Source organism: Ptychodera flava, chromosome 19, assembly GCF_041260155.1.
Source record: "Ptychodera flava strain L36383 chromosome 19, AS_Pfla_20210202, whole genome shotgun sequence".
Classification (NCBI taxonomy): domain Eukaryota; kingdom Metazoa; phylum Hemichordata; class Enteropneusta; family Ptychoderidae; genus Ptychodera; species Ptychodera flava.
This window is the reverse complement of record NC_091946.1, coordinates 2,996,141-3,020,472: the sequence shown is the minus strand read 5'-3', so window position 1 is coordinate 3,020,472 and position 24,332 is coordinate 2,996,141. Positions and strand designations below refer to the sequence as shown.

The 24,332-nt window shown below is 35.1% G+C and overlaps 1 protein-coding gene across 4 annotated transcripts in view; it reads left to right on the top strand.

Annotated features, from left to right (window-relative positions):
- LOC139118392 (mediator of RNA polymerase II transcription subunit 12-like protein) overlaps nt 1–24,332 on the top strand; it is a 64,912-nt gene that overhangs the window by 19,172 nt on the left and 21,408 nt on the right. For all 4 annotated transcript variants that reach the window (XM_070681693.1, XM_070681691.1, XM_070681692.1 and 1 more), the window contains exons 16-33: nt 696–859; nt 1,969–2,077; nt 3,183–3,313; nt 4,729–4,845; nt 11,655–11,796; nt 12,396–12,525; nt 14,070–14,285; nt 14,903–15,156; nt 15,946–16,053; nt 16,862–17,070; nt 17,368–17,541; nt 18,191–18,323; nt 18,984–19,049; nt 19,987–20,096; nt 20,696–20,828; nt 21,186–21,347; nt 21,890–22,264; nt 23,592–23,715. In XM_070681693.1, the coding sequence (XP_070537794.1) occupies nt 696–859; nt 1,969–2,077; nt 3,183–3,313; nt 4,729–4,845; nt 11,655–11,796; nt 12,396–12,525; nt 14,070–14,285; nt 14,903–15,156; nt 15,946–16,053; nt 16,862–17,070; nt 17,368–17,541; nt 18,191–18,323; nt 18,984–19,049; nt 19,987–20,096; nt 20,696–20,828; nt 21,186–21,347; nt 21,890–22,264; nt 23,592–23,715 (2,857 nt within the window). The remainder of the gene's footprint in view (nt 1–695; nt 860–1,968; nt 2,078–3,182; nt 3,314–4,728; nt 4,846–11,654; nt 11,797–12,395; nt 12,526–14,069; nt 14,286–14,902; nt 15,157–15,945; nt 16,054–16,861; nt 17,071–17,367; nt 17,542–18,190; nt 18,324–18,983; nt 19,050–19,986; nt 20,097–20,695; nt 20,829–21,185; nt 21,348–21,889; nt 22,265–23,591; nt 23,716–24,332) is intronic.

Here is a 24,332-nt window from a genome sequence, read left to right as displayed (position 1 = left end):
AATGGTTGGTAATACATACTAATTAGTCAGTGGTTGGTAATACATACTAATTAGTCAATGGTTGGTAATACATACTAATTAGTCAGTGGCTGGTAATAGACACTACTGAGTCAGAAGTTGGTGATACACACTAATGAGTCAGTGGGTGGTAATAGACACTAATGAGTCAATGGTTGGTAATACATACTAATTAGTCAATGGTTGGTAATACATACTAATTAGTCAGCAGTTGGTAATATATACTAACAAGTCAGTGGTTGATGAGTCAACAGTTGGTATGACAAATTACAATCCCTAAGGGTAATTCAATATGTCTTTATCATGCACATTCATCATGGCACACAAGAAGATGATGTTACTTCAGTTTTGCTGTTACCGGGGCATTTCATGTTCTGCAACACAAAGACAACAAAACTGGCAACCTTGCCCCTTTTAAGCTATACAAAAAATGTACTGAAAGCTGCCTTGTCTTTAAATGAGAAATCATATGAAAACTTTGCCATCCATAAAAATGTACAAACATTGAGACAAAATGTAATGATTGTCAAGTTTTGAAAAAAATGATGAAAAATTTCAGGAGAATGATCAGAGTAAAACTATTTGAAACATGGTTTATTGTAGTTGCTATTTCATCCTTGAAGTCATTTCAGCTTTAAGTCTTAACTTTGTTTTCTGTTATATGTTTGAACACACAGTTACTGAATGATATGAGTCTTGTTGAGGCTGAGCTGTTGTTGAAATCATCTAATCTTGCTGGAAACTACACAACCAACCTGTGTTTGTGTATTGTAGCTGTCCTCAGAAGATACCATGCATGTTTATTGTTATCACCAGATCAAACTGCTGATGTGTTCGATTTGTAAGTACTCATATGTGTATTCTTTATTCTTCTAAGTTTCATTTTACTCAATACTTATTTTGAAATTAATGTTTAGTATTTATTAGTGACAGTTTTAAAGGTATACTGTCACCTGCTCCAATTTTGCCACAGTTACCATTGAAAGAGAAAATCTAACCAATCACAGATTTTAAGCGGGTGGCCGCTTTTTAAAACAGCGCCCTCACATGGGTATTTTGAATACCAAGGAACGGCCCTTTGACCATATATGGGCATATTTAGATTACAAGTGACTATATACCTTTAAGGTAGAATGTGGCTCTGGGGCAGATATGTAGAACTTTACTGATATGATGCGTGTGTCAACTCATTTTGAAGATTGTGAAGTAAATAAAGCTTTGATATTTTTTGTGGAAATTGTATATTTGTTTTTCCCCTATAAGGTAATATAGGGAAAGTGGCCATTTTGATTATTGAATATTGGACGGTACATTTTTGGTAATTTGTTTCCTTAGTACAAAGATTTGGATGATACCTGTATCTGACATCTCATTTTGCCACTCCAGCTGCAATAGTTTAAGACTTTCACCCCCAGTTTCCTGTATACAGGTCCAACTCTACCATAGAAAACAATGGATTTGGGACAAACCATGGTGGTGAAAGAGTTTAAGACTTGCTTTACCCTTGCACCACAATGGTATGGCCTAATCTCACTGTTCTTAATGGCAGAGCTGGACCTCTTTATCAGGAATCAGGGTGAACCGATTGACACCCTCTTTTGACTTTCGATTTCATCATTCATCTGGTCTAACTGATATTGGTGCCCAGCGCTAAATACACATCAAACTAAGTTCTGTCTCCTATTCAGTCATCAGTCAAAAACAAGGAAAAAGGCATACAATGGCTGTGGGTGCTGCAATTTTCAAAAATTGTTGCAGCTAGAAAGGCAAAATGATATGTCAGATACAGGTAAAGTTGAGATGTACAGCAACTTTCATATCAACAGACAGAGGTTAATAAAAAGGCTATCACATAACCTATTATGGCCTCATGACATGGCCTACATTGCACACAATCATATGGCTTCATTCTGTGTTGTTAATTCCAACATGTCTTCTCTTGATTTACAGACTGTGTAGTGTTGTGAAGCATGTTGGTAATGTTTCTGATTGTACTTCAGCTGAACGTTGTATATTAGCATATTTGTATGATTTATACACGTCCTGCAGCTATCTCAAGGTAAGCTTTCTTTATTTGCATTATTTCTCCACTTCTCAGTGTTTTCACCAGGTTTCTCTTATAGGAGAGAATGTGGCCCTCTGCTTCAAATTTAGGGGATTTGGTTCTGATTTTGGGACTGTAATAAATTATGCAAATTTAAGTTATGGAAATTAAAATTTTTCAAGGTGTAAGCAAAAAAGGTTATGGCATTGATCAATATCAAATTAAAGACATTCAGCTTTATCTCATCCTTCTGCAGATAGAAAGCTTGTATCACTTGACTTTGGTTACAGATAGTAGATGACATCAACTGTTTGGTGTTACACCATTATGAAGTGGAATGCTGTTATAAATATAATCTCAAACTTCATTGTAGAGGGGCGACATATTGCCGTTTTTGGTTATTTGAAGGGGGATTTTGATCAGGGGGGATGCATGCAAATGCACATTCTGGAGAAAACATTGCTTTCCTTTTGTAAAGATTAACTGTAGCTATACTAGAGGGTGTATATCAAAGCTTTGTTTTGAGAGAGGTTTAACCTCCCATCTATCTTCACATCAGTATGGTCTCTCATGATATTATGGGGTGAATGTTGGATCTTCCACATGAAAAGATTGTCATCATATTCTTTGTTTGCAAGCAAGACATCTTTCCAGTGACTATGCACTGTGCAGAAATATGTCAACAAAAAGCCATTTTGTAAAGTTTCTCTAGCGTATGTACTTTGAATATTGAGGAAAAATGTTCAGGCAACCATCTATAATTCGAATCTGTGATTACTGTATCAGTATCATCATCCCTTTATCCTTTGCTGACACTGAAGAAAGGCGTCAAGAAAAAGACAACTTTTTTCAACTGCGTACACTTATTGACTTCAGACATGAATCAGGATTTGAACAGTATACATTTAGTGACACTGTTTTTATAAGCAATATATATGCACAAAATACACATATGTAACTACAATGATTGGAAAATAGCCTTGTAATCATATCTTTCAATAGTTTGCAATAGAACTGACATGTCAGCTTTTTATCTAGGCTACATGCTGTGATTATTTCAGAATTTCAAAATGGAGAATGCATTTGAAGTGGTCTAAGAGTGTTTTGATTTTTTTCACAGGGTAAATTTTCCGAAGTGTTTAGTGCTACTGCATCCAAAGTAAAACAGACGATCTATGCTAGCATTCAACCATCAGCTTCTAATCTACTCTGGGATCAAGCTTTTATGACAGACTACATCAGTAATCCAAGGTGAGAAGCCTTCTATTATTGTAGTCACATTTGCCAGTGTCAGATAGTTTGCAGCCAATCATCCACAAATGTCTAGATGGTTTCATTGTGCAATGTCAACTTGAGCAGAAGAGATTTTTTATGAGCATAGATCCTGAAGAGAATTTCTCCACAGTGTATGTTTTCAGGCAGTAGGCATTTGATTTCAGTACAAATCACTTTCAAATAATGCTGATTTGTTTTACAATATCACCAAATATGACGGGCAGATTGTTTTCTGCAGGCTGTATTGCATCTGTTCATACATAATTAAATAATATTCACTACATAATGGATGATAATGTGTTAAAATGACAGAATTAGATAAAGATTCAATTAAACACTGTAAAATAATTTATTTTCTTGGGGAAATAAATGAAATTCCTGGGGGTTTCCCCAGAAGTAAAGTTCATTGTTTTTTGCAAGTAAAACAATAGATTCTATTGTTATTTAACATTTTCACTGGGAGTAAATTCAGCAGATTTTATGTTTCAGCAAATATAGCGAAATTAAATCCAAGTGAATAATTAATGCCTTTACAGTATATGTTAAAGAACATCAAGACAAGACACAATACAACGAAATGAACAATAAAAGTGATTATGATAATAATAGTCATACAGATGAAACTTTTGGTAAAATTTTTTCTGATGCCACTTTTATACTGATATGCAGATAAGAATGGACAGTGAAATTTATCTAAATGTTATCACACTTGTGTAATTGGTTTGTAAAGTTGTTCCAAAACTTGTCTCAGAAGTTGCAGACTTGTTATAACTGCGCTGAAAATCAAAGAGCTTTTATGGACCCATAATAAATGCACACCAGAGAGTACCCTTAGGAGTGCACTTCACATACACAGACTCATATTACATTCCTTATATACTGCCGCTCTGAGCTACATTGTATCACAGCTGAGTCAGAGTCTAGTTTTCATTAGACTCTTGTTGCCTTTGCATTGTATGAAGTTCTTTGGCAAAAAATAATGATCCACAGGAAAAAGGGGTACATAAGCCAGAAGCAGTACGTGAGAAAGTTGTCGAGATGTACGGGGATAGAAAATCAGGAAATCTTTACCCTACACACACAGACACTAATAAGTTCTTGCTTTATTGCTTTATCTCAACAATTACAGCGGAAGCCTACTGTGGAACAACACTATCATCTGTTTGTTGTTTGCCGCAACTCAACTAAAATTACCGATCCTGTAGTAAATTTTGAAACAACTTTACAAACCAAGTACACAAGTGTGATAACATTTAGATTAATTTCACTGTCCATTCTTATCTGCATATAATTAACGGAAAAAAAATTGTGGTTTATTTGAAAATACTGGTGTGCCATATCACTGGTATATTTGTATGTTTTGAATTTTTACATTTATTGTTATTTTTCAGAGGCAAACAATGTCATCATTCCGTGGTTGGTTGTTTACTCAATGACTCTGCACAGAATAGATACAGTCTGGTCTGTCAGGCTGTCTTGAACATCTGCAATAGTCCAGATACAGACCGGTAAGCCTCTCTGCAATAACCATCCTGTATTGAGTCCCCCTAATATCTATTATGACTGCTACAGTAACTGTGTGCCAGATGACTGGTGACCATTTGCCAAACACCAGGAGACCGAATGGTCTCTTGCCTTGAGGGTATGGTTCCTTATAAGGGCTAGTATGTTTTTATAATTTGCTTCTCCCTCATATTGTTCACATTGAATTTAATTTGCAAATGACAATCATATGCTTGATTACCATAATAAATAAAAATCCATAAAGAAAAAAATGGTATTTGTCATTAAACAGCGCATGAATATATTTAAATTACTGTTATGAACTTTATCAACTTCTCTTGCATTATTTTGTTAAAATGAATTCACTAAGTCAATCATAACATCAAGTTAAAAAATATTCACAGGTCAGTTTTGGTCAAGTGATAAGTGTATCTCCCTACATCATCAGCAAGTTTCCATTTAATAATCCTATTTGGTGTGTGACATTCCATACATAGGGCATGTAATCAGAAACATTACAGAACAATCATAACTTACCAGTCTCACTATTGCACCTTTTATATCAGCAGTTTAATATAGCACCATAGCCCTTTCATATCAGTGGTTTAATATATATAGCACCATAGCCCTTTTATATCAGTGGTTTAAGGTGGTTGGAAGGCTAGAGTGTCAGTTATAAATTTCAACAAAACTATTAAAATATAAAAGTAGTCAACATTCTCTGTGGAATAAAAAAAACTAGACATTTGGGCACAAAGGCATTGCAGAGTTATAGCCTGTTAAAACTTCTGAAAAACTGACCAAATAAGAAGAAGTTGGGGAGTCCTTAGTGTATTAACTATGGTAGAGGTCCCCTAGCTTTTAATAAAATGTTTGAAAAGGGAAAGTCATTATTTGCTGTTTTTCAGGAAAGTTTGACAAGGCGGTGCTGGCATTCAGAGTGAGTGACTGCTATTGTAAATGCATTTTTAGATTCTGTGAGTGTCAAAGAGGTGTCAAAAGTGAGATTAACCAAAAAAAAACTGCTCTATGACTTCAAAAGAGGGGTGCAAATATGGCTTGTTTCAACATTTTTGACAGAATAACAGTTTTCCTACATAATTGTATACCAATTTAATCCAACTTTGAAATGAGATATGGACATGGAATTTTTACAGCCTATTAACAAGGTTACAGATAAGATTTGTACGGCACAATTTTCCTGTATTTGAAGTATTTTTTGAAAAATCACATTTTGAAATTTGAAAGAATTTTTAATAATTTTTTGATATATAAACCCATGTAAAATCATAAAAACAAATTTTATTTACAAATCCTGCCGTACAAATCTTGCAATAAATAGTGTCAACATATTTATAACTAATTTGGTAATATTAATACTATCCAATTATTATTAAATTCAAATATGTAAAAAAATATGAAAAATTAAATTTTAATATTCACTGGTGTCATATTTTAAAATCATGGCGGCAAATATACAATTTTTATATTCTTTGGAGAAAATATTAACTAAGGGAGTTATCCTGAAAATTTGAACAAAATATCTTGATTCTAACACTTGAAACTTGACATTAACTCTGAGAAAAGGATTGGTGCAAAAATAGCCTTTCCAACCACCTTAATATAGCACCATAGCCCTTTTATATCAGTGGTTTAAGGTGGTTGGAAAGGCTATTTTTGCACAAATTCTTTTCTCAGAGTTAATGTCAAGTTTCAAGTGTTAGAATCAAGATATTTAGTTCAAATTTTCAGGATAACTCCCTTAGTTAATATTCTCTCCAAAGAATATGAAAATTGTATATTTGCAGCCATGATTTTGAAATATGACACCAGTAAATATTAAAATTTAATTTTTCATATTTTTTTTTACATATTTGAATTTAATAATAATTGGATAGTATCAATATTACCAAATTAGTTATAAATATGTTGACACTATTTATTGTAAGATTTGTACGGCAGGATTTGTAAATAAAATTTGTTTTTAAGATTTTACATGGGTTTATATATCAAAAAATTATTAAAAATTCTTTCAAATTTCAAAATGTGATTTTTCAAAAAGTACTTCAAATACAGGAAAATTGTGCCGTACAAATCTTATCTGTAACCTTGTTAATAGGCTGTAAAAATTCCATGTCCATATCTCATTTCAAAGTTGGATTAAATTGGTATACAATTATGTAGGAAAACTGTTATTCTGTCAAAAATGTTGAAAACAAGCCATATTTGCACCCCTCTTTTGAAGTCATAGAGCAGTTTTTTTGGGTTAATCTCACTTTTGACACCTCTTTGACACTCACAGAATCTAAAAATGCATTTACAATAGCAGTCACTCACTCTGAATGCCAGCACCGCCTTGTCAAACTTTCCTGAAAAACAGCAAATAATGACTTTCCCTTTTCAAACATTTTATTAAGAGCTAGGGGACCTCTACCATAATTAATACACTAAGGACTCCCCAACTTCTTCTTATTTGGTCAGTTTTTCAGAAGTTTTAACAGGCTATAACTCTGCGATGCCTTTGTGCCCAAATGTCTAGTTTTTTTTATTCCACAGAGAATGTTGACTACTTTTATATTTTAATAGTTTTGTTGAAATTTATAACTAACGCCTAGCCTTTCCAACCACCTTAATACAGCACCATAGCCCTTTTATATCAGTGGTTGAATATAGCACCATAGCCCTTTTATATCAGTGGTTTAATATAGCACCATAGCCCTTTTATATCAGTGGTTTAATATAGCTCGATAGCCCTCTCATATCAGTGGTTTAATATAGCACCATAGCCCTGTTATATCAGTGGTTTAATATAGCTCCATAGCCCTTTCATATCAGTGGTTTAATATAGCTCCATAGCCCTGTTATATCAGTGGTTTAATATAGCTCCATAGCCCTTTCATATCAGTGGTTTAATATAGCACCATAGCCCTGTTATATCAGTGGTTTAATATAGCTCGATAGCCCTTTTATATCAGTGGTTTAATATAGCACCATAGCCCTGTTATATCAGTGGTTTAATATAGCTCGATAGCCCTTTTATATCAGTGGTTTAATATAGCACCATAGCCCTTTTATATCAGTGGTTTAATATAGCACCATAGCCCTTTTATATCAGTGGTTTAATATAGCTCGATAGCCCTTTTATATCAGTGGTTTAATATAGCACCATAGCCCTGTTATATCAGTGGTTTAATATAGCACCATAGCCCTTTTATATCAGTGGTTTAATATAGCACCATAGCCCTGTTATATCAGTGGTTTAATATAGCATCATAGCCCTGTTATATCAGTGGTTTAATATAGCACCATAGCCCTGTTATATCAGTGGTTTAATATAGCACCATAGCCCTGTTATATCAGTGGTTTAATATAGCACCATAGCCCTGTTATATCAGTGGTTTAATATAGCACCATAGCCCTGTTATATCAGTGGTTTAATATAGCACCATAGCCCTTTTATATCAGTGGTTTAATATAGCACCATAGCCCTGTTATATCAGTGGTTTAATATATATAGCACCATAGCCCTATTATATCAGTGGTTTAATATAGCTCCATAGCCCTTTTATATCAGTGGTTTAATATAGCTCCATAGCCCTTTTATATCAGTGGTTTAATATAGCTCCATAGCCCTTTCATATCAGTGGTTTAATATAGCTCCATAGCCCTTTTATATCAGTGGTTAATATAGCTCCATAGCCCTGTTATATCAGTGGTTTAATATAGCTCCATAGCCCTTTTATATCAGTGGTTTAATATAGCTCCATAGCCCTTTTATATCAGTGGTTTAATATAGCTCCATAGCCCTGTTATATCAGTGGTTTAATATAGCTCCATAGCCCTTTTATATCAGTGGTTTAATATAGCTCCATAGCCCTTTCATATCAGTGGTTTAATATAGCACCATAGCCCTGTTATATCAGTGGTTTAATATAGCTCAATAGTCCTTACATATCAGTGGTTTAATATAGCTCCATAGCCCTGTTATATCAGTGGTTTAATATAGCTCAATAGTCCTTTTATATCAGTGGTTTAATATAGCACCATAGCCCTGTTATATCAGTGGTTTAATATAGCTCGATAGCCCTTTTATATCAGTGGTTTAATATAGCTCCATAGCCCTGTTATATCAGTGGTTTAATATAGCTCCATAGCCCTTTCATATCAGTGGTTTAATATATATAGCACCATAGCCCTATTATATCAGTGGTTTAATATAGCTCCATAGCCCTTTTATATCAGTGGTTTAATATAGCACCATAGCCCTTTTATATCAGTGGTTTAATATAGCATCATAGCCCTGTTATATCAGTGGTTTAATATAGCATCATAGCCCTGTTATATCAGTGGTTTAATATAGCACCATAGCCCTGTTATATCAGTGGTTTAATATAGCACCATAGCCCTGTTATATATCAGTGGTTTAATATAGCACCATAGCCCTGTTATATCAGTGGTTTAATATAGCACCATAGCTCTTTTATATCAGTGGTTTAATATAGCACCATAGCCCTGTTATATCAGTGTTTAATATATATAGCACTATAGCCCTATTATATCAGTGGTTTAATATAGCTCCATAGCCCTTTTATATCAGTGGTTTAATATAGCTCCATAGCCCTCTTATATCAGTGGTTTAATATAGCTCCATAGCCCTTTCATATCAGTGGTTTAATATAGCTCCATAGCCCTTTTATATCAGTGGTTTAATATAGCTCCATAGCCCTGTTATATCAGTGGTTTAATATAGCTCCATAGCCCTTTTATATCAGTGGTTTAATATAGCTCATAGCCCTGTTATATCAGTGGTTTAATATAGCTCCATAGCCCTGTTATATCAGTGGTTTAATATAGCTCCATAGCCTTTTATATCAGTGGTTAATATAGCTCCATAGCCCTTTCATATCAGTGGTTTCATATAGCACCATAGCCCTGTTATATCAGTGGTTTAATATAGCTCAATAGTCCTTACATATCAGTGGTTAATATAGCTCCATAGCCCTGTTATATCAGTGGTTTAATAAGCTCAATAGTCCTTTTATATCAGTGGTTTAATCAGCTCCATAGCCCTGTTATATCAGTGGTTTAAGGTAAGTACGACAAATTATGTCAAAATTAAGTTGTGGTGTCATTTTCTTGAAACTGTGCACAAATATTCTTGGAAGTTGTGCAAGTGCAAAATAAAATAAAAAATGGGGGTCACCACGCTCGTTTCCATGGAAACGGACGTTAAAATGGCGTCGTTAGAAATAAATAAAAATGATATAATTCACTTAAACTAAAGAAAGCAATCATAAAAAGCTTAGCAAATGAGTTAATTTTAATAAATACCAAGATTTAAGATCCATATATATCGAATGTATAGTTTTCATGATGTTTGTAAAGAAATTTTTACATAAGTATCGATTACAAAATGACGATATCGAAATTATATCACTACATAATTTTCGAACTTTCTTCCTGTCGCTTTGAATGGTGTCATTTTGACCAAACTTGGCGAATAAAATCCTGACATAATACCATTTAGTTTACACTTTTAATAGAAGGGTGTCACCACGCTACTTTTTACAATATCTCCAGGTGAATGGGTAATATGCGCCATGTAAATGGGAGAGAAATGTTAATTTTTCGCTCATATTGAATAAAAACCAGCTTCCTAGGGGGTCAAAATATGACAAGGTTATAGGTCACATGTATTTCTAAGAGAAAAAATTAGGTAAAAGCGCTATTTCAACAATGACAGGTGATGTTAAATACATGCGCTACAAAATAACCCATTTGCGGCAGGCTGGAGTTAAATCTGCGCAGAAACGTTCTGAAGCATGTGCGCGTCCGAATTCGTCGCCCTTTACCTTAATATAGCTCAATAGTCCTTTTATATCAGTGGTTTAATATAGCTCCATAGCCCTGTCATATCAGTGGTTTATAGCTCCATAGCCCTTTCATATCAGTGGTTTAATATATATAGCACCATAGCCCTGTTATATCAGTGGTTTAATATAGCACCATAGCCCTTTTATATCAGTGGTTTAAAATAGCACCATAGCCCTTTTATATCAGTGGTTTAATATAGCACCATAGCCCTTTTATATCAGTGGTTTAATATAGCACCATAGCCCTGTTATATCAGTGGTTTAATATAGCTCCATAGCCCTTTCATATCAGTGGTTTAATATAGCACCATAGCCCTTTTATATCAGTGGTTTAATATAGCACCATAGCCCTTTTATATCAGTGGTTTAATATAGCACCATAGCCCTTTTATATCAGTGGTTTAATATAGCTCCATAGCCCTTTCATATCAGTGGTTTAATATAGCACCATAGCCCTTTTATATCAGTGGTTTAATATATATAGCACCATAGCCCTGTTATATCAGTGGTTTAATATAGCACCATAGCCCTCTCATATCAGTGTTAAATACAAGTTCAGTATTCAACATTGTCCGTAGTTGTTAAAGGATCCAATTAGAGTGCCAAACACCATGTAACCCCACTAACTGTTGAATGCCATCAGTAGTACTCTGTGTCTAGTCAAGTGTGTTCCTTTATGCTTTCCAAACGATGAGAAAAGTCACTAAAATGCCACTTTGAAAAGATAATCAAAGCTAGCTGATATACTTGTCCAAACAATTCATTCTTCATCCAACACACCCTCTAAATCAATTCTGTTACACTGAGTCATGCAAAATGTAAATGAAAGACAATTTAATCAGCAATCATAGATATAAAAGATCCTGCTAGTCAGTGGTGTAAATGCAGAGAACTGATAGGTAGGTGTCAACTCACAGCCTTTCAAATGTGTTGTATTCCAGGTTAAATGACATATCTGCTTTATGTGCTGAGTTGACAGCATGTTGCAATGCACTGAGTTCAGAATGGTTAGGTGTGTTGAAAGCTCTATGCTGTTCCTCCAATCATGATCTTGGATTCAACGATGTCTTGTTGAGAGTTGATGTAAGTATAGAAACTGTGAATTGCATGGATGCAAACACTAACCATGAAGAGTTTCCTTACAGATGCGCACTAACTACCCTTTCTGTGCAGTGTGAAGGCTTTGCTATTTCACTTTTAGATTTTAAGATTAGAAAGAAAATATCACCAAGTATGCATTGAGGCATTTAACAGTGCAACATTTTGGTTGACATGTGGAACAGGACATTCTTTGCAGTAGTTTGTTATAATCTTATTTAATATACATCTTACCTGCCTGACATGGACATGTGATGGGCTGTGTCGTGACTTAAACATCTGACAGCAAGTGAAGTTGAATACAGAGTAGGAAACAAATCATGGCCAGATTTCAGTGTGTTATTTGAAACAGTCTAAATAAGACATACAAAGGCATCTTGAAAAGACGCAATGCTTTGAATGCCTTAAAATTGTCTATATGGCATTTTTTTCTGCCTGATTTTCTTAATCATAGATGTATAAAAATAGACTGTATTCTCAACAAAACTTATGTATGATTATGGACAAAAGAAAAGTTGACGGTCATGATGGAGTCCAAGCCTAAATGAACACCGATATAATGTACTCCTTTTTATTTGTTCTAGGTTGTTGATACTTCTTTCCATGACTCTGTGGCAATATTCACCGCCATCCTGATATCCAGGCACTGCTTTTCCTTGGAAGATGTGGTCATGCATGTGGCAATTCCATCAATTGTCAATGTTTGTCAGTCAGGTGAGTTTCAGTCTTTACATGTGGCAATTCCATCAATTGTCAATGTTTGTCAGTCAGGTGAGTTTCAGTCTTTACATGTGGCAATTCCATCAATTGTCAATGTTTGTCAGTCAGGTGAGTTTCAGTCTTTACATGTGGCAATTCCATCAATTGTCAATGTTTGTCAGTCAGGTGAGTTTCAGTCTTTACATGTGGCAATTCCATCAATTGTCAATGTTTGTCAGTCAGGTGAGTTTCAGTCTTTACATGTGGCAATTCCATCAATTGTCAATGTTTGTCAGTCAGGTGAGTAGCAGTCATTACATGTGGCAATTCCATCAATTGTCAATGTTTGTCAGTCAGGTGAGTAGCAGTCTTTACATGTGGCAATTCCATCAATTGTCAATGTTTGTCAGTCAGGTGAGTTTCAGTCTTTACATGTGGCAATTCCATCAATTGTCAATGTTTGTCAGTCAGGTGAGTAGCAGTCTTTACATGTGGCAATTCCATAAATTGTCAGTGTTTGTCAGTCAGGTGAGTTTCAGTCTTTACATGTGGCAATTCCATCAATTGTCAATGTTTATCAGTCAGGTGAGTAGCAGTCATTACATGTGGCAATTCCATCAATTGTCAGTGTTTGTCAGTCAGGTGAGTTTCAGTCTTTACATGTGGCAATTCCATCAATTGTCAATGTTTGTCAGTCAGGTGAGTAGCAGTCTTTACATGTGGCAATTCCATCAATTGTCAGTGTTTGTCAGTCAGGTGAGTTTCAGTCTTTACATGTGGCAATTCCATCAATTGTCAATGTTTGTCAGTCAGGTGAGTTTCAGTCTTTACATGTGGCAATTCCATCAATTGTCAATGTTTGTCAGTCAGATGAGTTCAGTGTGAAAAGATAGCAGGTATGTTTGATGACAGTGTGACGGTGACAGTGTGTGACATGTTTGATGACAGTGACAGTGTGTGACATCATGCATGTCACTTCTCAGTGTCTTTAAACATGAATGGAATGGAAGGAAATTTCCTTTTTACAATAATTTTCCAGTCATGGAAATCAAAAGGCCTTGAAGCAATGCAGAAGTATTGTAACACCACACTAGACTATAAACATTCCTTCTGGTCCAATTTGAGTGCTATATATTATCTTTGCTAATGCTTTTCACCAAGACGTGTAGAAATGCTGTGTGCAAATGATGTTATTGCAATGGTGATGTTCGTAAAAATTTTTGAATGAAGCCTGTCTACATATACATTTTCACACTTTACTATGTGATAGAATAACAGTAGAGTCCTTAGATGTAAGTTTTTTACCGTTGTTTGTGAAATTCTAGCCATAAATGATAATTTGTAATTACCCAATATCATCTGCCTTGTGTTGCATCAGACAAGAGATGATATGTTATACCCGCGATGTAGCAGAAGTGACACAAATGCTGACAGGAACAAGCTATATTTGGTAATAACCTCTTAGTATCCCAATAACATAAATGGAAAAAATACTTTCATTTGATCCAGAGAGAAATAAGTGTCAAAGTTAAACACAAGAACTATATTTTCATTTTCAGCTGGAGTTGATCTGGATGCTGAACCTGGTGCTCGTTTGACTTGCCATCTCTTGTTACGATTATTTAAAACAACATACGATCCAAATGATCAATCTGGCTGTAATCGTAACATTGCAAGTATAAAATCATCATGTGATAGACATCTATTATCTGCTGCACATCACAGCATTAGTGTCGGTGCTGTATTGGCTGTCCTGAAGGCATTACTCATGCTAGGTAAGTTGTATCTGTGATAAACAATGACATCATCATCAATATTTGTAGGAAGTCTGGATTGTGTGTATGTATTGCCTTTCACACTAATTAGATATACTGAATACAAACTACCAAAGCTTTCTAATTGTAATTTGTGGGAGTTTAAAAATTAAAGTCACTCACTGAATTGAAACATAGTGAACACTGGAAAAATGCTGTATTCTTTCTTTAAGGTGGTAGGCACCTTGAAATTGAACGACTTTAAGTTTTGCTCAACTTTCCTCAAAGGAAACTTTGCACCATTCTCTTTTGAAATCAGTCCTAAAAACCAGGTGTCATTAAGCAAAGAGAGAAACAAATCACTCAATATTAATCGACATATGAAATTCAAAATGGCTGCCATCCCTGTTAACTCTATGGGGATAAATTAAAATGTTTGATTTTCACAACAATGAGAGGAAAACCTTCATTTACAATGGAGATCTTCACAATGAGACCACCATGGCAGGAAACAAGAAAAGTATTGTAAAAGTTTAGTGTTGAAGTATCAAACCCAGGACACATGCTACTACTGGGTCATAGGTTTTGTAAGCTGATATCTTCTGTATGATCACAGGTGTTGTATGATTGAATTGCAGGTGATGCCAATGTAGGTGGTGGTGGCAGCTCAATGCCAGGTTTATTGACTGCATTGGATGATTTTAGTGATGAGATGTACGGTTATGCCAACAAACCCATGTCATCCATTGAATCTGCTGGTCTCAGTGATTATGCTAAGTATGTACTCAAGATGATTTGTACACAGGATTGGGTACGGGAAAAATGTCTCAAAGATCCTGAGAATCTCTGCACACCAGAATTATTGTTAGATAATGTTTTCACAAACAAACAGGTATGTTCCATTCTTTAACATTTTACAGAACTATCCTCAGCTGAGCATTTCAGTCTTTATTGTACACTTTATTATTCTGTAAAACATTTCTTTTTAGCTAGCATCTTTTTTTAGCAGTGTTAGCTGAGTCTGTTGGTTTGCTATAAATATAAGATGCTGTCAGTTTAAACTTTTCCCTATATTTAGTATGCTGATTGCAATGAAAATTCAAAAACATTAAGAGAGCATGCAGCTTATTCAAAGTATTTTACAGTGTATTTAATACACTTGTGAAGGTTTAATTCCTAAACAATGTGATTTCCTCCCCTGCCAGATTTTTCATTGCCTGCTCAGTTTGCTCAGTTTTCAGCATGAGTCTCATTCCTTTACCAGAGATGTAAATAGACCATCTGAGCAAAGTAATATGAAAATATGAAGCCCAGACAGTTCATAGATAATATATGACAAGTAACCACTTGGATAAACTATTCTGATGTCAAACATGCTGGTGTTCTTGAAAACTTCTTTGATTAAATTTTAATTTCAATCACAGATATGCCCTGCTTGAAATAAAGCCTTTATAACCCAACATTAGATTTTTGTTGTTGTGTGTACTTACACTGTATCAAGTCTGTTTTTATAAATTTAATTATTATAATTCTTCATTGTATAAAAGACATGGACTGAATAAACATTGAGTGTCATTCACATGGTTCAATGATAACTAACCTAAGTCACTAGTTGTAACATATGTGTCGACGCTCTGTGTTTTGTAAAATTGACAAGTACTTGATGAATATGTTTTGTCAGGCTCAACATCTGCTGCAACTCATCTGTTATCCCAATGGAATTCCTATGGCCAACGAAGGCAATGTATCTGATAGTGAACAAAAACAAACCATTGGACGTATCTTGAGGGTATGTAAATGTTTCATTAAAGCCCCATCAACTCTATCCTTTGCATTGTAAAAATGCCATCAAATCTGGAAAGAGATGTTTTCCACCCCTGTTATAAAGCCATGTGGTCTTTGAAAATGTCAGTATTCCAATCCTTAGTGCTGGATTCAGTCACTTAAATTCAGATGTGTACACATATGTGTATGTGACGGCCATATTTAAATTGCAACTTGAATATTATTTATTTATTAAAATCTGAGTTGTGTGTCCATCGCCAACATTTGGACAATGCTGTATGGTCATATTTTGATAAGTACCATGTATTTTCCATAAGGTGTATTTGATTTCAAACTATCTTATCAAAAAAGATGTAACTAATGGGGCTTTAAATGAGTACATGTACTTGCACTACTTTATTTCTCTGTTATTATTGACCTACTTTATTTCTCTGTTATTATTGACCTGACAAATTTTCCAAAGTTATTATTTTGGCTGTGACAATTGTAATGTGTGTTAGTTTGGTTATCATAGATTGCAAGTCAGGTTCAACATATTAACACCGGCGCTAGTTTATCACTTTGTCTTTAACCTAACATAAGGTTTAGAAAGTTTTTATTTTGACAGCAACAATGGCAAAGATTGTTAGTATGTCGGTGACATAGTGTGAGAGACTTGCACAACTTGTGTTTTGAGCGAAGTTGACTGGCATCATCTTACAATATGTACTGGTAATAAAAGTATATTTCATCATAGCAGAGAGCCATGCATGTCAGTGATTTGATCACTGAAGTATTCATGTATAATTGATGAGATGTTACTTTCACAACAGACACTGGATCAGTGGACACTCAGAGTATCTTGTCTGGAGTTACAACTCATGTTCAAACAGTGCCAACACTCAGAGATGAATACCTTACTGGACAACATTGCCAAGGCTACCATTGAAGTGTTCCAACAACAAACTGAGGAAAACGTCCACTCAGGAATGATGAATGGTTCATCAGGATGTAAACGCAAAATGACAACACAACAGTTGAGGTACGAATGTTGTTGCTACAAGACATTATGTGAAATAATGATGAAGCTACACTGAAATTTAATATGTACAAAATTTAGTGATTTCCTCATTGACAAGGAAGCAACAAGTAATATTACATTTTCATCTCAATAATCAGATGTTCACTTTGCATACAGGAACTTCAATGAAATCTGATGCTTATAGATACAAGAAGAGATTAGTGCAAATTGAAGAATTGAAGCCTCATGTTTAATCAGATTGTCTATTAGAATGCCATCTATAAGTTGGTGGATTCACTTTCTCCTCTTATTCTACAGAGTTGAACAAGAGAGGGGTAGTGTGTGGTTGGTGGCACCATTGATTTCCAAACTTCCCAGTGCTGTTCAAGGCCGAGTGTTGAGGGCGGCAGGCAATGTCTTAGAAAGTGGTCACAGCTGTTTCTCATCATCCAAGGGCTATAAAGGAGATAAAGACAGACATGCACAGAAAAGGTAATCTTTTAGTTCATTTCTGTCAAATCACAAAAGAAATACACAAAAGATTGTGGTTTTATGAAAGCTGGGTATGACAGAATGATGGAATAGCAAATATTTCCAAGCTATCATTGATCAGAATAGTCAGTCATTGATAGCTGTATCATCCATTTCACTGTCAAGGATGTCACCTCATGTCTAATGAGACTGTCATTCAATATGGAAGTATTTTATTTGGCAATTTTCAATTCAACATGAACAAAAATCAGCAGATCTGAACTATGACAGCAGCATTCCTACTGATAGATGCAGACCTTTGAAACTAAACATAATTCATAATGATATTCATAATGTATGTGACCTTGTAAATCTCCTTGATATTTTACTCAAGTCAATGTTAGTTTAAAATCCTTGACCATCTTGAAAGTGAAGCAGAAAGGTAGTGGTCACAAACATTACACAAAGACAACAGTTTGTATATTTCCATTGAGTAAATTCTGAATTTGCAGTGTATCTTCATGTTGAAATAATGACATGTAAGAAGAGTGTGGATAAAGTTTTCATTCAAGAAATGTGAAACAATGACAAATGATTATTTGGAGCTATCATCTCAATATGAGATGAAATGAGATTATTTGTTGAATTGTCTTTTTTGCTGTATTTACAGTATGTCACTACTGAGTCACCAGCCATTCCTATCACTGGTACTTACATGTCTTAAAGGACAAGATGAACAGAGGGAAGGATTACTCACATCCTTACAAACACAACTTACACAGTTTTTACAGTCACCTAAAGATGTAAGTTTTCATGTCTGTTATCTGGTTCTTCAAAGGAGAGAAATTAGTACACCTCAGATTTCCAGAACAAGGACAGTCCAACCTAAAGGTGTAATTATGTGTATAATGCAAGGTATCATTAATTTCTTAGATCTTTATATGTCTTGAAACCAAGGTATTAGGGACCCTGACAGCACACATCAGGGATTGATTGTTAACTCTGCAACAGAATAAATTTGAATATTAAATCGTGATTTCCAAATTGACTGTGATGTCTGAAAACTTTTGGTCACCAATTTTTTGTGTACAATTTAGACAATCAATTTTTAACCACAGCTCTCTGAGTATCAGAGTAGGTTGTATCAAACTTAAGTGAAGTATAATATCATATATTAATTCTGTATGTCTGTCACACTCTATGTTAATAGCTCTGCTTTGTCACGCCATCATGTTTATATTCGTTTGCAGTAACATAGACTGTGTGAAGTATCAAGAGCAGAAAATAACCCAACTCAAACTTAAACACCAGATATGATTTACAAAAATTTATCAAAGTAAACGTATGTCACTGATGCTTTCTTTAGATGTTTTTTTTTTGCTGTAAATTGAGAGAAATCACTCGATGGAGCTGAGAGTCTATCCATTTGCAGAGCTCACACGTTATTATAATATTTCTTTCAGGACCGATGGGAAGACCCAAAAAGTCGTAAAATGATGCATGAAGCCTTACAGCTGAGACTGAGTCTGGTTTGTAAAATAATAGATACATTATCAAGAATTTTTACTGTAATATTAATCAATATCATTGCTATATGCAAATTACGTAAACAAGTTAGATAAGTGTGTGACAGATCAAAAGAGTTCAGCATGATATTGAATATTGAATGTGTAGTGCTGAAAGATCTTATAAAAATAATAATAGATCACGTCAAAATAATTTTTTCACTCAGTACACTCAGTGTGACAGTTTTCAGACGACCTCAGTTTTCGGACATTTAATGACATGCTGTTCGTTGTACTCACTTCGCTCCGTATTGATAGCTTTTTACAAGTCATGCTACAGCATATTAAGTCAGGTGACGCTGCTGTCCCGTTTTGGATAGGTTTTTTTTTCGGTAGAAGCTATTTCGGGCTACAAACTTGGCGAAGTTAGCCACACCGTACGATACAAGGTGTCGAACGCAACACACAGAGACAGCCCATGTCCGATATCTAAGCGCTATACACGTTGAAATATAGCTGAGTCGTCCATGGATTAAACATAACTAATTATCACGAAATATTTTCATATAGTTTTCTAAACACATCGAAATTGAAAATCGGGGTTCGAAGTTTCAAAATATCAGTATTTAGCCCCTATAATCATATTCCAAATACAACGTCCGATTACTGCGATAGCAGTCCGATTACTACGCACTCAACATGGGTCAAAACTTTGGCAACTTTGACCCCCTAAATGCCACTTCTGTCGGTGTTAATAGTTTGAGGATAAACACAATAAAGTTTCGAAAGGTATGATAATAAGATTTCGTAATGCTCGTCATTTATGAAACAGCTTTGGGCGAAATTCACTACCCTGCCAAAAACTGTCACACTGAGTGTATGTCATGTAAGAGTGAAAGGAACTGAGCTTTTGACACGATGTGTAAGTATGATAGGACTTTTGTTTTTCTTGATGTTCTAGGTTGGCAGTATGTTTGACACTATTCTTAGAAGCAATCAATGGAGCATGGAGTTTGCAATGTTGTTACTTCAGCTTATAACCACAGGAACTGTAGATATCCATGCTAGTGGGTAAGGATAACATTCTGAACTATGTAAATTATTAATCAGTTGATCCCCAATTCACAGTGAGCAGATACACAATCACCATTTGTAACAATGAGTTTTGAGACAAACCATGATGAAAGGGTTAACAAATTATTTTTTCAGGTTTTGTGATTTGACAGTGAAGTTGTAATATCAGAATCTGCAAATTTTTTGAAAATTTCACAGATGCATGAGAAAAAGATATTCAAGTTTACCAGAGCTATCGATATCGTAATATGGTCTAACATGATACATTTACTTGTATTGGATAGTAGCCCATGTGACAAACAAATCATTATCAGTTATCACCTGAATGGTGACAATTGATGTCACCAAAAATTTCATTGATTGCCTGCATCATAGATATGACAAAGTGGTCTGGATGTACATGTATGCCTGTCTTAAAAATGAATTTCTTTGCCAGAATACAAACCAAAGCCTCAACTGGATTTGATCAATGTAAAATTAAAAAACATTGGGGGATTTATCAGATATCACCTCATAAACATTGGAAATTTAACAATGATCAACTCATAAACATTAATGATTGATTTATTGTTTACTATTGTTTGTTTGTTTGTTAGTGAGCTGTTTACTACAGTGTTGGACATGTTATCTGTTCTGTTGAATGGTACCATGGCAAGTGACATGGCGGCTGGTCAAAGCCCTGGTGAAGAAAATAAAAGACAACATCAAAATCTTATCAAGAAATTAAAGGCAAGTATTGTGAAGTCTGGTACACTGATCATTGTGTCATGTAATGTTCCTAGACATCAGACTTTGAACATTTGTAGTACTTGTAGTACAGAGTTCATTTACTGTGTTAATTTGATGTGAGCAGTTAAAGTTGGAATTATTTTGCCGTGAGAGATTGTAACAAATTATATCATTATCCAGACGACCTACTGATAATTTGCCTCAATTACTGTTGAAATGTTTTTCATGCTTGTTGTGATATCATGGATCGGCGGATCTAGTCTGCAGAACTGATCAAATTGTTGGTGTTTATATTTGGACAGCATCTTATTACATAATTGTACAATTACATGTACTTTCAAATATTTTCATTTACAGAAAGAACTAGGAGATAAACATTCTGATGTGATTGACAAAGTTCGACAATTGTTACCATTGCCAAAACAAAGCTGTGAAGTGATAACTTGTGAACCAATGGGTAGTTTGATCGACACAAAGGGCAATAAAATTGCTGGTTTTGATTCTATTGATAAAAAACAAGTAAGTTTACAACATCCACTGATAGTACGTTACTGCTGTTTGGTTGCAAAGTTGAGCATCCTATGCTTGCCGCTGTTACAGTGTTATTTTTTTTGCAAAGTTTGATGACATTTTCCAGACAAGACTGTTAAGGTCAGGCAACTGCTCAAAGTTTGGATCCATCCTGCCAGGCGGAAAGTGTGGCAGATTTCCTCCATTTATAATATCAACACTCACTGTACATATGGAAACCATGGTGAATATTAGAAGATAGTTAATTGCACATGCAAAGATTTTTTTTGCAACAATTATTTTTATCAGCCTAACTTTGTCAAAAATGCCAATGTTATGTGATAATACAGCATTCTATTGTGATTTAATGGTGTGTGCTCAATGAATGAACTTGATTTTGTCATTGCATGGGGAACACTTACATTTAAAGTTTGATTGTGCTATGTTTGACAGCTAACCAGTTTAGTGACTAGTGAAAGCAGGAAAGATACGTAATGAAATCATTGTGCCAAAGTAGACAAGTTAATATGTATACAATCTTTTCTCGTTAGGGTTTACAAGTGTCATCAAAACAAAAGGTGATTCCTTGGGACATGCTTGAAGGACACAAAAATCCTGCTCCACTTTCTTGGGCATGGTTTGGTGCTGTTAGACTGGAACGAAAACCACTGAAGTACGAAGAACAGCATCGACTTTTACTGTATCATACTCACGTTAAAAGGAAACCAACAAGTTATTTCTTAGAACCCCCTCCATTACCACCAGATGAAGAAGAACCACCACAAGTCACCAGTCAAGAAACTGACAAGACAAGTAATGAAACGGCCAATGAGCAAACAGATAACAAGCCAGTCGCAGAACCAAAAAAGAAACGTCAACGACAACGAAAGAAGCCACAACCAGCGTCTACATATCCCAAGGCAGAGGTATGCATACATACATGAATCAATGCCTATGTTGCTGTCTTTGATAATTTTCATCCACAGTTTCCGACAAACTATCACAATCAAACACCAATATTGGTTTTTAAAGGTTTGTGTTTGCAACACCAATTTTGATGCATGCAACACCAATATTGGGTCTCATATTTTGATATATTGTTGTAACTAACAACTGAACTCTGGATGTACGGTACTCATCCAAGTGTAAGCCCCTAGTTTAGCAACACAAAACTGCGTTTAAATTCGGGGAGGGGCCAATACTCGAGCAACCTATGTTATCTGCCATTAATGCTTAATTTATGCTAATTTATGTACACCTTTTTGTCTTCACTTGAACTTTCAATCACTTTCAAACATCAACTAATATCCAAAGAAATTGTAAAGGACAAAAAAGAATACTGACAAGATTTATATTCTGACAATCTCATGAACTTGCATTCCACTATCACACTGATACTGACAGACAACCGTAGCCAAAAGACAGCAAAACTCAGTGACAATATCCGAACTTAATTGACACAGTATTTTACATTGCTGTTTCAAATCAAACTGATTACCCGATCTCTGGATACAGAAGTAAAATTTTGTTGAAATTTCTGCTTGAATCATATCTTGAACTAAAAAGGAAACTTGGAACAAAGACTTTGTGCATGCTGCCAATCAACAGCATGCATTGGCTGCAAGTAAAAAGCAATTCAACTTTCAATAATAAACCGTCAGCACCTTGTGAAAACAACAATATAGCATTGAAAATTGTAACAGTCAAGAGTAAAAACTCTTCATAGATGAAAGAATAATTGCTTCAAACAAATAAAATTGCATTTTTAGAGCATGACAACCAACATGGTGGACTTGAATGAAAATAAACAATTTCAGAATGATGTGATTTTAGAGTGGGAATATTCTATTCAGGTAACGGCAGATGGAGGGTCAAAGAATCATGGAAGTATTATGAAAACGTACCATTTTCCTTATGATGTTATCACAGGGACTTCAATATGCCACTGTTTGAACATCTTTTAATAGTTTCAGTGATCTGAAAAGTAATTTTACAAATTGTAACGACCCATTATACCTGTCTGTTTTTGAGTTAAACTAGGGTAGGGGCTTATACACGGATGTACAGCATTTTCAAAAATCCTCTGAAATCAGGTGGAGAGGCTTCCACACGAGCAGGGCTTTATACTTGGATGATTATGGTATAATTTGCTTAGTATAGAGATGGCTGTGTACTTTGCTTGACATTTGTCTGTGTGATTTGTTTGGTGTTGCTAAGCTGCGATTAACTCTCAGCTTTCTTTGATTATTTCAGCCTTATCCATACCCAAGGCCTGTACTCTATCAAGATCAAGGTTATGGTCTTCCCCAGCAACCAAACTTTATGGGAATGCCACCTCAACAACCATCATATTACACACAACAACATATGGCTACAGGTAATGTTAACTATCAATGCCAACACAATGTTTAACTTCAAAGAGATTACACAGATTGGCTGCTCATGTTGATGGGATGTTATGAGATATACATTGACTATTTTAGAATTATATTAGAGCTGCATCTACCATTGAGAAAAATAGAACTATGCATGTACTGAACAAGCTGAAGGGAATATCTGTTCCATGTCGTTGATGATTTCCAGGAGCCTAAAGCACAGTGCCCTTGTTTGGGCCTATGTGCATTTTCTTTTTCAGTTTCAAGAGACACATCACAAGCTTGACAGGATTTGTCATGTGCCCTGAACATGTACATGTAGTTGCATAAACTATCAGAAGCACATCTGAGATCACACTCCATACTAACATTGCAGACCAGAAACTAAATTCCTGTCATGTTGCATGACAATTGCCACTACTGGGGTGATTTAACAGCCCTTAACAATTAAACTGTGTGCAAGTACAAGGCTGCAACAAAAATAGCACAAAGTATGCACTGGGACATTAGCATTGTCGATTTCCCTCTGCTTTGCATCAGGCCTCACACTGCACTGATGCCCGCGCACATACTTTGTGGTATTTTTGTGATAATCTCATAGTTTCACATATTAATGCAC